The 13,656-nt window shown below is 41.7% G+C and overlaps 1 protein-coding gene across 2 annotated transcripts in view; it reads left to right on the top strand.

Annotated features, from left to right (window-relative positions):
• Positions 1–13,656, top strand: part of SLC23A2 (solute carrier family 23 member 2) — a 141,905-nt gene that overhangs the window by 115,047 nt on the left and 13,202 nt on the right. For both annotated transcript variants that reach the window (XM_057529468.1, XM_057529469.1), the window contains exons 9-12: positions 7,631–7,751; positions 8,273–8,429; positions 11,985–12,132; positions 13,263–13,368. In XM_057529468.1, coding sequence (XP_057385451.1) covers positions 7,631–7,751; positions 8,273–8,429; positions 11,985–12,132; positions 13,263–13,368 — 532 coding nt within the window. The remainder of the gene's footprint in view (positions 1–7,630; positions 7,752–8,272; positions 8,430–11,984; positions 12,133–13,262; positions 13,369–13,656) is intronic.

The raw sequence follows: 13,656 nt of genomic DNA on the forward strand, positions 1-13,656 counted from the left end.
GATGTTAGGGCTCCTCAGAACTTGGTCCTGGGCCTCCTCCTGTCCACATGCTCTTCCCCTGGGACATCTCATCCAGTTCGTGGCATCAACAGACATGCATTATGCTGGTGGCTTCCACAGGAACCTGAAGCCCAGGCCTCTGAACTCAGACTTACAGATCGAACCCCTGACTTGTCCTCTCCATTTGCTGTTACACGAGACATCTCAAACTTCAAAGGAAGAAAGCACCAAACTTTTCATTCCCTCCTTGCCCCCAAACCAGTTCCTTCTGTCGTCCTCTCAGTGGCACAGCCAGACGCCCTGCAGTCATCCTTCTTTCTTCACTGTTCCTCATTCCCCACGTACAGCCCATCATTCTGTCCTACCTCCAGAACAAACAAATCCCCAGTCTGTCCTCTGGACTGTCATTGCCACCACCCCCAGCCATCACTTCCAAACTGGTCTCCAGCTCCTTTTTTGTTCCCTTCCTGTCCGTTCTCAGTCCTGTAAAATGCTTGGCCATTATCTCTTCAAGACCTCCTCTTCTGTCTCCTCCTTTTGCTGGAATTCTAGAAGCTTTTAGGTCTTGTCATCACAGTGTCTGAAACCTCACATGCCACCCCTTGGTGGTCTGTTTACATCTCGGGCTTGGCACTCTGGGCCTCTTCTCTTTGGAATCTCAGGTGTTCATGGGAAATGATCTTGAATTACTTCACAGATGCCCTCCTCCCCTCCATCCCTGCTTGTCTGTCTCTTTCTGGAACTTCTAGAATGTTGGTCCTCCCAAAGTTGTCCTCTTACTTTCCTCTCCTGTCTTCCATCTCTTCATCTTTTTTCTCTATTCATAGGAATTTTCCTCAGCTTTATGACTCCTTCCGTCGAGGTTTTTATTTCTGCTCTCCTGTTTTTTAGTTTCCGGAGCTCTTCTTTTGTGCTTGGGATGTCAGCTCTATGAGGGCAGGGCCTTAGCTGTATGCTAGTCACCATGGCACTGCCAGCACCTGGTTCACCATCTGTCCCAGGGCAGGCATTCAGTGAGAACATTGTGAATAAGTGAAGGGGGAAGGTTGGGAGGTGTGAGCACACCCTTGACCATGGGAAGAAAAGTCAAAGATGTTGTGGAAGGACTTTCATTCCTAAAGGATGTGCTCCATTGGTTAGACAATGAGTGTATTACATCTTCAAGGAACAGAGAATTCCTGCACTGTTTAAACTGTTCCTGGAGCTTTGAGAAAGAAGGGAAACTTCACAGTTCTATCCTAATGGCAAATCCTGACAGAGCTAATGCAAAAGGGAGATCCTGGACCAACTTTTTCCTTCCTGGGGTTGTTTAAAACCCTGAGCAAATATATTCAGGTAGTAGCATCTAAAGCTCAGCATTTTTGTCTACTGTAAGGCTCCGTGCAACCTCTAAGATGCAAGTGTATAGAAAACTTTCAGGAAAGGGCCGTAGTATACAGCTCTGCACATACTTAATTTTTGAAGTGCTACATCTATAAACATAATCTGAAAAGAATGTTCCTTGGAACATGGTTTGGGAAAATGCCACTATAGATAATATAATAAAAGGACAATGTATTTATCATTTCAGGAACCCAAGGATGATTAAATATTAGAAAATTTATTAATAAAATTCATTATAGGTCTCTGGTGGGTTTTATTAATAAAAACCATGGTGACAAATTTTTTTAAATTGATCAAGTTCAGCCTATGTCCCTACTGCAAGCAGTGATGAATAAGATTTTTAAATGCCCCATACATTAATGGTGAAAGACTTAAATTAGGCCTGCCTATTGATCAGAAACTGCGATAAGCATGTTTATTATCAGTATCATTTAAAGTTGTTCTGGATGTGTAGCCAATGCGTAAGACAAGAAAATAAAATAATATGGATCAATACAGAGAAAGTCAGGGAGAAGGGAATGATGACTTGCCCTTAATAATTAAAACACATTCCAGAATTTAATAACAATACTGTGACCTGAGACAGGGTAGACATTGGGAGAGCAGAATAGGAAGGCTAGAAACATAACCAATAAAAAAATTAATATTTAGTATATGATGACAGGTCATATTCGAAATCAGTGGGTAATGGGAGAACTGTGTAGGAAAGATAATTATTTGGAAAAAAACTAGATTTCTGGTTTATATCAGAAATACATTTCAATTACTTACATATAGAAAATAAAACCATGAAAATGCTACAAGGAAACCTACATAAGTGTTTAATCATAAAAAACAGGTTAGATAAAGCAGATATGAAAAGAGAAAGATTGATTTTACTACTGATGAATTTAAAACTCATATCAAAAACCAATGAAACTAAATTTTAAATGAATCTGGGAAAATATTTGTAACAAACTCCACAAGAAAGGCTAATGTTCCCAATTCATGGAGTTTCACCAATTAATTTAAAGGAGAGAAAGTCCTGGTGGAGTAATGAATGAAGGATATGGTACTAACAACCACTTAACAGGAAAAAAGAAGTACAAATAAACCAATTAGTGTTTAAAAAGGGTTGCCCTCCCTGGTTATCAAATTGCATATTCACATGGAACGCTTTAGCAGTGGGGGTATTGGTGGTGGGTCAACATGGGCTCCTGAGTCAGCCAATAGATGTGACATTTAGAGACAGACCCTCAGGGAAGAGGAAATGTGGTGAACCAGTACCTGCCGTTTCTAACACAATGCATAAGTCCCGTGTTTTTCCTGAGAATATTTTGTGTTTACTTTTCTTGTGGATAACTTAGAGCCTATTCAAAAGTAGAATAGTGTAATAAATTGCCATGTACCATCACCAAATGCTCAAGAAAAGTCTCATTTTGTCTGTACCCCAGAATTCATTGCAATTCTAGGATTTTGAGGTTTAATACTAATTAAACAGAGAAATCTAAAGTAAAATAATAGTCCCTCCCACACACCCCCATCCCTATAAAAAATCTTCTCATGAATAACTAACAAAAATGTAGTATTTATCCTTCCGTATTTTATATTATTGATGCAGAAATACAAACATGTGCAAATATACAGCTTTACCATTATTTTATAATTTGTTTTTCATCCCAATAATTTGTCAGGGTCACCTTTCCAAGACAATGTGTTTAGGTCTGTTTCATTCTTTGTACAACTACACGATGTTAAGTAGTGTGAAATAGTCTATATTAAACCATTCCCCAGTTGATACTCAAGCACGTTGTTTAAAATATTTGCTGTTGCAAACAATGCTGAAATACCTATTCTCATGTGTAAAGAATGAATATTAAAATAAATGATGATACAGCTTTTTAAATTGATGAAATTGGTAGGGATTTAAAAGTATAAGACCCTGTGTTGCAGTGAGTAGCAAATGGACACTCTTTTTTTAAAAAATTTATTTCATTGAAGTATAGTTGATTTACAATGTTATGTTAATTTCTACTGTACAGCAAAGTGATTCAGTTATACATATATATACACATTCTTTTTCATTATGGTTTATCACAGGGTATTGAATATAGTTCCCTGTGCTATACAGTAGGAGCTTGTTTTTTTATTTTTTTGTTTGTTTGTTTGTTTTTGATTTTTTTTTGGCTGCGCCACATGGCATGCGGAATCTTAGTTCCCCGACCAGGGGTCAAACCTGTGCCCCCTGCAGTGGAAGCATGGAGTCTTAACCACTGGACCACCAGGGAAGTCCCAGGATCTTCTTGTTTATCCATTCTATATACAATAGTTTGCATCTGCTAATCCCAAACTCCCAGTCCATCCCTCCCCTCCCCCCTCCCCCTTCACAACCACAAGTCTGTTTTCTATGTCTGTGAGTCTGTTTCTATTTTATAGATAAATTCATTTGTGTCATATTTTCATTGAACATATAAGTGATATCATATGGTATTTGTCTTTCTCCTTCTGACTTACTTCACTTAGTATGATAATCTCTAGGTCCATCCATGTTGCTGCGAATGGCATTATTTCATTCTTTTTTATGGCTAAGTAGTATTCCATTGCATATATGTACCACATCTTTTTTTTTTAAGTGTAGGTTTTTTTTTTTTAATTGAAGTATAGTTGATTTACAATATCGTGTTAGTTTCTGTACCGCATCTTCTTTATCCATTCATCTATCTATGGACATTTAAGTTATTTCCATGTCTTGGCTATTGTAAATAGTGCTGCAGTGAACATTGGGGTGCATGTATCTTTTAGAATTAGAGTTTTCTCCAGATATATCCCCAGGAGTGGGATTGCAGGATCATATGGCAACTCTGTTTTTAGTTTTTTGAGGAACCGCCATAGTGGCTGTGCCAATTTGCATTCCCACCAGCAGTGCAGGAGGGCTCCCTTTTCTCCACACCCTCTCCAGCATTCGTTTTTTATAGACTTTTTAATGATGGCCATTCTTTTTTAAAAAAATTATTTATTTATTTATTTATTTATTTATGTCTGCATTGGGTCTTTGTTGCTGTGCATGGGCTTTCTCTAGTTGTGGTGAGCAGGGGCTTCTCTTGTTGCGGAGCATGGGCTCTAGGTGCTCAGGCTTCAGTAGTTGCAGCATACGGGCTCAGTAGTGGTGACACACGGGCTTAGTTGCTCCACGGCATGTGGGATCTTCCCAGACCAGGGCTCAAACCTGTGTCCCCTGCATTGGCAGGCGGATTCTTAACCACTGCGAATAATGGCCATTCTGACTGGTGTGAGGTGATACCTCATTGTAGTTTTGATTTGCATTTCTCTAATAATTAGTGATGTTGAGCATCTTTTCATGTGCCTGTTGGCCATCTGTGTGTCTTCTTTGGAGAAATGTCTATTTAGGTCTTCTGCCCATTTTTCGATTGGGTTGTTTGGTTTTTTGTTATTGAGTTTTATGAGCTGTTTGTATATTTTGGAAATTAAGCCCTTGTTGGTCACATCAGCAGATGGACATTGGTCTCTGGGTGGGATTGTAAATTCACCCAACCTTTCTGTATGTATTTAGCAGTTTGTATTAAACACTTTTTAATAAGGTGTTCACTGTTTGACAGATCTGTTCTAGTCCTAGGAACTTGTCATAAGGAGACATTCAGACTGGTGCCAGGGAAGGATGATTCATTGCAGTTGTTTCGTTGCTCCCAGTGTCATACCTTAGGGGACGTGTTTAAATAAGATGTGGTACATCCACTAGATGGAATGCTAAGCAGCCACTAAGGTGCTGATGCAGGTTGCCATCTCTTGAGGTCAGGGCGTTAACTGGGGCTGCAAGCTAGTTGGGAAGTAGCATGTAAAGTATGATTTGAGTTTGGGCCAAATGATGATCTGTTTGTGCTCCAGGGGCAAGGATGACATCAGATAGTCCTGTCTCCCTCTCTATCCCAGTGCCTGGGACCCAATGACATGCTCTAAAACAGGGGTCCCCAACCCCCAGGCCGCGGACCAGTACTGGTCCACAGTCTTTTAGGTACTGGGCCGCACAGCAGGAGGTGAGTGGTGGGCGAGCGAGCGAAGCTTTACATGCCGCTCCCCATTACTCACATTACCACCTGAACCATCCCCCCCGCCCCCCCGTCCGTGGAAAAATTGTCTTCCACAAAACCGGTCCCTGGTGCCAAAAAGGTTGGGGACCGCTGCTCTGAAAAGCCCTGGGAATTGATAGACCAGAATGCTGCATGCTTATCGCCCAATGTGAGATGATGAACAGTCTTCAAGATTTTGTCTCTTTTTGCTTATCTGCCTTTTATAATTTTTCTAAATCTTAGTATGCATTGCTTGCATAATATAGGTAAGGTTAAAACAAAGGTAGACAAGCAAGCAAAATGTAACATGAGATGGAAAACACCTGGTGTGGTGAACACGAACCCTGGCCTGAGGATCGGGGCTCAGCTCCTGTCCCTTATGTGCTAGGCCAAGTCTTGTGAACTCAGACACGTCACCCACCCCTGAGCCTCTGCTTCTGCCTCTCTGCAGTGGGGCTGCCTGCCCTACCTGCCCCACAGGTGTATTTGAGGATAAAAATAGAAGAGTAGTGTTCACCTGCCCAGTTCACTTACTCAATTTCAGTTGCCAGATTTGAGCCTGAGATCTGGGTCACCTTCCTTGGATTCTGTTATGTGTTTCCTTTCCATTTTTAAACGTGCTTTGAAAAGTGAACACCGTAATGCAGGTGTAACTGTCAGGTGGGATGTTGCCTGCAATAATGATAACAGTAATAATAGATACCAGGCTTTTTTGGATCTTAGTATATACTTTGGAAGAAAACCAATAACTTTTTTAAGGCGTGAAAATTTTACATTGGTCTAAGTTTAAAATACACCTGTTTTAGTATCCCTCATTGTTGTATTGGTTTTTGTTAAACTTCACCTTCCTGGGGGAGTTGGAATAACTTGGGCACCATTTATGTTTTCATTCTTGAACTGGTACTGGTCTGATGACTTTGTGGTGGTACCAGGTCAGCAAAGTGCCTGCATAGGTGGGGAGATGGTAGAATGGCGGCCGGCTGCAGTCAACACCTCAGGTGGAATGTGACCATGAAGCTGCAGTTGACCAGCTCTCAATGAAACTGATAATTCCATCTCAGCAATTAGAACTGTGCCCAGGAACAATTAAGCTTAACTTTGACTGAGAATCAACTCTTCTTGCCAACTCTACCTCAGGTTGTAAGGGAAAGAATGAGTCCCTATGGGTGATGAGACATATTGTTGTACGCCTTCATCATTTCAGCGGTGGGAAGCCATCCCACACCTGCCACACATGGGGCATCAGGTGGATGAGGTTGTGTTGAGTCCTGCTGCAGGGGGGTCACCAGCCGACCTGCCTCCTGCAGCATTCAGTGTACCTGGGTCAAGAGTGTGGGACTCGGTAGAGAGAAACTTTTGAGTCAACCCAGGCATCCCTGCCCTCACAAACAGTGTGGCAAAGTAGTTCAGAGCCCAGGCTGTAGATCTAGACCTCTGGCCCACGTAGCTGCATGATCTTGGACTGCTGGCTTTGTTTCTCTGTAAAGCGGATGGTTATAGAAGCCGCTGTAGAAGGCTAGGATGATGGGCAGGAAGACCTATGTGTAATGTCTGACACAGAAACCTCTCAGGAATATTATTATTAATATTGAATTCTACTGTATATAGCTTTCTTGAATATTGAAGTTTTACTTTTTGCTTTTAAAAAGTAATTTATGTTCCTTACAAGTAAATCAGAAAATACAGAAAAGTGGGGAAAAAAAGGTCACAAATCACATTGCCACCTGAAGCCAATCCTTGTGAGCATTTTGGATCCTGTCCTTCTTACCTGTTTGCATGCATGCATGCATGTGTGTGTGTACATGCACTCTTGTGTGGTAGCTGCTTTTTAGTTAATTTATAATTGTAATTATACTGTGCAGTATGTTGTATCTGGCATCTTGTCTTGTTCCCTTACATAGTGTGAGCTTTTCCTATCAGTGTGTACACTCTTTGGGTTTTCTTATTCTATTAAGGAATATTTAGCCAAAGCATTTACATGGCAATTTCATTTCCATATCTAGAAATGTTAAGATCCAAAAATCATTTCCAAAAAATATGATTTCCCAAATAATAGAGGACTAGCAGCTTTGTAAAGAAATGAGTTGAACACGTGTGGTCAATTTTGCCATTGAAGCTTTGAGTATTATTTTTAACACAGACATAACAGCCTTTAACCTAGATCATTTTCTTTCTCTCCTCAGGACAATTTTCCTAGTATTACTGTTTTCTCAATATGCCAGAAATGTTAAATTTCCTCTCCCAATTTACAAATCCAAGAAAGGATGGACTGCATACAAGTTACAGCTTTTCAAAATGTTCCCTGTGAGTAGTCACCTTTTTTTTTTTTTTTTTGGCAATATTGCCTTTGGTTCATATGTAAAATGTTTATATGAGAAGAGGGGTTTTAAGCAGGTCGTCCTGGGGGGACCATGTCTGTGTGATGATACCAGGGTACTAATGACCACCCAAATCACCATGGACCTAAAATTTAAAAGCAGTGGAAGTTTCCAATTCTGGAGTCCTTTTAGCAGTATGTGAGAGGGCATTGGTTGTCCTTGGAATTGAGGGAGGTCTGACTCCAAGTGGCCTTTTCAGGCCCATTGTCCATTATTCTTATTTTACTAGCCAGATTCGGCTAAATAACTTCACTGCATAAAACTACTCTCTCTAAATGTGATTCCATTCAAGGAATAGGTTCTAAGCAGATCCCTTATGTGTTTTTTCTGCAAAGTACTGATGATGATGGGCTCTGGGGTATGATATTCCGACTGCAAGAAGGCGTCTTTTGCCAACAACCACCACTTCTGTTGGCCTGACAGAGCTTTTTCCTTTAACCACTTCAGATCATCCTGGCCATCCTTGTGTCCTGGCTGCTCTGCTTCATCTTCACAGTAACAGATGTCTTCCCTCCTGATAGCACGAAGTATGGCTTCTATGCTCGAACTGATGCCAGGCAGGGTGTGCTTCTGGTAGCCCCGTGGTTTAAGGTCCCATACCCATGTAAGTATTCTGGTGGCCAAGAGGGGTCAGGAGCCCACAAGGGCCCAACCTAGAGGAGTTGGAAGTTGGCAGGAGGCTGTGCAACACGAAAGGCCTTCTTTGTCCCAGAGCATGCCCTAGAAGTCTTACCATTCTGGCCCTTAGAGGATTAGACAGCAGAAAAGGGAGGCAGGAGGCTTTGTCCCCAGAGGGCCATAGTTAACACACAGAGACTAACCAGCTCCCTTCTCAGGTATACTGGTTGTTTCTTTTGGTTCCACTAGGACAAAATCCCAGACATAAAGGGGTCTCTTGCCAGATTTGAGCTCTGGTGGCCAGGATTTGAGGGCAGCTGCTTAGAAAGGCAAGTACAGAGCTGCACAGTACCCAAGCCACTGAAATGAACAGACTTGAGTGGGAGGGGCCTGAAGATTAGCAGACGGCTCGAGCATGATGGAGTTTGTATAATCTTTTAATGGGTAGCTATAATTTTTTTTTTAATTTGGTCACAGCTGTCAGGTAAACTAATATTCATTCACAAATGGTTGGATGATGGATCTTAATTTATAATTTCAGTGTTGGGTAACTCTTGGCCAGGTGGCAGAGATGTACAATCCCCATCTGTGAGGTATCACTTGGATTCATGTGTAGCGTTTTCTAGACCCCAGCCCCGAAAGTGATTGGTGTGAACCCAGTGATGATTACATGCTTGTTGTTGTATTGTGAAGAGTCTGTTCCTGGCATTTAAGGTTTTTATTAGAATGGAAACCTGAACTTAGTTGGGTTGTGCCAATTTATGCCCCTGTCCAGCAGTCACATTTTCATATTTTATGACAAGGAGGAAGAGCCAAGGATATTAAGACTGGGTTAGAGATAACTGTTCTAAGGACTTCCCTGGCAGTCCAGTGGCTGGGACTCTTGTGCTTCCACTGCAGCGGGCACGGGTTCAATTCCTGGTCAGTGAACTAAGATCCCACATGCCGCGACATGGCCAAAAAAAAAGAAAAGATAACTGTTCTAAGCATGTTAAATGATAGGGATGCTGGCAGTTGTTCCTTCTGGTCTTGACACATTTACAAACACTGTAAAAAGCTTAGTCTTTCTAAAAAACATTCTCATCAGATTATATGGTATAAGTATGTATTTATGTATACACAAGTTCGTTCCCCCTATTCCTCCCCAGTACATGGTTTGTAAACATACACGTAATCTGAGATAAAGTGAGTTTAAAAGTCGATTGGTGAGGGAGTCAGGAGGAGGCATGGGAGGGCAGGTAGGAGGAAGCCCCCACGGCACATTCGGGGTGGTCCTCGCTGCCTGTGCATGTGGCTCCCAAGATGAGCACAAATAGAAACACAGAGTGGGCTGTCCAGGAGAAGCAGCTGTGCGTGTGTTGAGAGACCAGAGAGATTTTGCTCAGGTACCATGGGGCCCATGCACAAGGAGGCATAACTGAGTTGGACAGGGCCTTAATGTCATGACTGCAGAGAGTGCTGTCTGGCTCCTCTTGACAACAGCCCTTGACTGCCACCAGCTTCTCTATTGCCAGAGCTCCCCTAGATAAAGAGCTACTTCCAGAGCTAAAGGATGTAGTCTTATGTACTCTCTAATGATTTGGCTTAATCCAGAGACAAGTTTTCATATATCTAGAGCAGTGGTTCTTAGTCTTTAATATGCTAAGAATTACCTGGATTGATTGTTAAAATACAGATTTCTGGTCCAAAATGTCAACAGTGCCAAGTTGAGAAACTCTGCTATAAAGTAACAAAATAAATTAAAGCTTCTAGATAAGAGGAAAGATGAAATAACAGACTTAAATAGAAGACTGGAAGCCCACAGGTTTAAAATTTAAATAAATAAATAATCTGAAGGAAAAGGGATCAAAAATTAAGATTACAAATTTTAAATGTTGAAGTAAATGGAATAAAGATTTTAAAAATAAGGATTTCAGGCAAAGGGGAAAAAATAAGAAAGCAGTAAACAAGTAAAAAGACAGAAAATAAAAGGCAATTTCTGAAAAATAATAAATGGCAAAATAAAACAAGAATCCAACCCCCAAAATCAAGATACTAAAATGAAACCACAGTGGTACATCAGCAAAGGTAACCATATAAAAGGTTATTTAGAAAACACAAAATGTTGCTTGATAAAGAAATCATTTGCATGAGAAGAATCCATTCCAAACCAATGCAGAGACGAGATGTTGACCAAGCCAGTTGCTGGTGGGTCTGCACCTTGAACCCCTGACCACAGGCTGCCTCTGCACCCCCTGGTCAGCTCCCACAGGGTAAAGTGAGCTCCAGGCAGGAAAAGTTCTGTCCACACACACACTCCAGGCATATTCTGCACATCTTACTTTACGTGTCATCTTTTTCTTCCCAAACTTGTGGTTGCTCCCATTACCTATGAGACAGAGGCCAAGCCCCTCCAGGGGGCTGGTCAAGGCCTTCCCAACCTACCTGCCCCATGCTGCACACCCCCCTCTGCTGAGCACTAGCCTATTCCTGCCCGGCTGTGTCCATCCACTGAGGCTCAGGCTGCTGCCTACCCAGAACGCCCTCTCCACCTGTCTCCTGCTCTCCAGGCCCTTCTTGGACAGGGACTATGCTACTTCCTGACTTCCTAACTGGTACTCATTGTGACCTGGTTTGGGTTGCCTTCATTTGGAAGTCTAATCGTTGCACTGGTTCCAAGATCTTTTAGTGTCCTGATCCCTCAGTACACTGTTGGCCCCTGCACAAGAGAACATTTTATACATTTCTTTTTTCACTGTCCTTTCTATTTAGTAGCTCTATTATAACTAATGGTTCAGGGAAAGAAGGTCTAGGTACTTTACAAAGAAGTCTATTTGTTCTAACAGTGAAGGTTCCTCATGCTATTTTTATTAAATAAGATCAATGGTTTTTGGTATCCAAATAGATATACTTTTAAAGAAAAAAAAAAACCCTAGTAAAAAATTAAATCTGGGTAGGATACTCAAAATGAAGCTACCTGGGGACTTTGCTTTCTTAAAGGAAACTCTTTAATTTCCCATAACATGGTTTACTTAAACAAAAATAAGTGCTGGAATTATACTAGAGAAGGGTTGTCTATACTTTGTGCCATGCTTTACTCTTGGGATTTAAATTTAGCTGGTGACTTTTCATTTGATGCCACCCCCTGGGCAGGAGCACTATTTTGTGTCATGCTTTGCACAGCAGGGCTAAAAATCCTCTTCATACAAATTCCTATGCCAACAAAGCAGGCTGTGTTGAACTGTAATTTAACAGACACTGAGTGTGGCTTTGAAGCAGGAAGAGTAGCACCCGCCTCTTCCAGCCAAACAATTTCTTCTTTTAAATAAAGCAGACCAATCCTGGTTATGGTTGTCTTCATCCAACTCAGAAACTATTCCCAGGTGTCTAGTGCACTGATGGCTTAGGTGTAAAAATAAACAAATAGTTTCCATGAGCTTCAAAAATCTGAGTGGATCTTGTAGAGTCCTCTGACATACTGAATGACTCAAATGTCCTGAAAACTTTTGCCTGCCTCTCTAAGAAAGTTCATGAGGCTTTCATGCTTGTTTTCCTTCCTTAGTTCAATGGGGACTGCCCACCATCTCTGCGGCTGGTGTCATCGGCATGCTCAGTGCGGTCGTTGCCAGTATTATCGAGTCTATCGGGGACTACTACGCCTGTGCAAGGCTGTCCTGTGCCCCACCGCCCCCCATCCATGCAATAAACAGGTGCGTTCCTGAGAAAAAACGAGCTCTTCATCGGGCCCAGCGCTTCATACTTTGCTCTTTGGTTTGGATAACCAAGAGTTTCAACATGAAGTAGCCAAGCACCAGGGCTCTTTATTGGCTGTTTGTTTTGGACAAGTCACTGCCCCCATTTTGCCCTGATTTTCCTCATCCATAATATGGAGCATAATTCCCACCCTTCTTCCTCATGGTAACAATCGTATAAGACATTCTCTGTGAGATCACTCCAGACCTTAGACCTTAAACTCACCAAAACAAGTACCAGGTACTGCCATTGTTCTTTGCTTGGTTTGGGTCATGGATATATTGTCCCCTTTGATTTCTTGTTTTCCCAGCTGTTCTATTCACAGTTACAATTCATATAGAGAGAGACAAGAGCAGGAATAAATGAAGTCTGTAGAATCTAGAGGTTTATGAGCTGTGGAGTTTATATTCTCAGCACATCTGGTCTTTAGTTTCTGGATGCTGGGGGCAAATTGGGCGCTGTGGAAGCTGCAGAGAAGAGAAAATAGCCCAGATCATTCCGCCTTTCCCAGCCAGCTGCCACCCTTCCAGAAGGGATTGTGTGTGATGAGATCCAAAGGGCTGGTGTCTTAGCATCTCTTCCATTGGTTCTGTTGGGGTTTAGAGTCCTGGTTTTTCTGTTTTTCTCTAATGGAGTTATTGCATTTGAGTAAATTACTTATATACTGATTCTTTTAAAAGTTTTAATGTTTACAAAATTACAAAACATTTCCTTTCTGATAAAACTATATAGTAATAGGAAAGGAATCAAATCAATGGATGACCCATGTTTGTCTTAGATTCCAACAAATGACTTTATATTTCTGGCTAAAATCTTTTAACTTGGAATAATTTTTAAACATTTGTGTCTGATGTGTGGTTCAGAGATGTGCTTCTCAAAGTTGAATGAGCATGGAGAATCCTGTTAAAATGCAGGTCTTCAGATCTGGGGTGGGGCCTGAGAGCCTGCATTGCTAACCCCTCCTGGGGAGTGTGGAGGCTACAGGTCTGTGGGCCCTGCCTTTGGGCCACAACCATTTAGAGTGTATTTCAGAGTATTTCTCCCATGGAATGAATGTTTTTCTTTCCCCCATTCCTTTACGTTTTAGGGGGATTTTCGTGGAGGGTCTCTCCTGTGTTCTCGATGGCATATTTGGTACTGGGAATGGCTCTACTTCATCCAGTCCCAACATTGGAGTTTTGGGAATTACTAAGGTACAAATATTTTTCTAATTAAATGGTTGGGCCTCAAAATGTTGATCCATTTCATTGATTGGTCTGGCCACTGTGAGTTCCAAAAGGATGGCCTCCAATTCCGAGATCATCTTCTTCCCCATCTCTTATTTTTTCATTGATGGGTTTTTGGAATGCTGATAGAGGTCTCTTTCGCCTTGACTGACCTGGGTAGGCAGGCATCAGGTGCTATTCCTTCATACATTCCACAAATTTTTATTAAGCACTGACCCTTTGCCAGGCTACTGTTCTAGGCACTTGGGATACATC

The sequence above is a fragment of the Balaenoptera acutorostrata genome, chromosome 15, assembly GCF_949987535.1.
Source record: "Balaenoptera acutorostrata chromosome 15, mBalAcu1.1, whole genome shotgun sequence".
NCBI lineage: Eukaryota > Metazoa > Chordata > Mammalia > Artiodactyla > Balaenopteridae > Balaenoptera > Balaenoptera acutorostrata.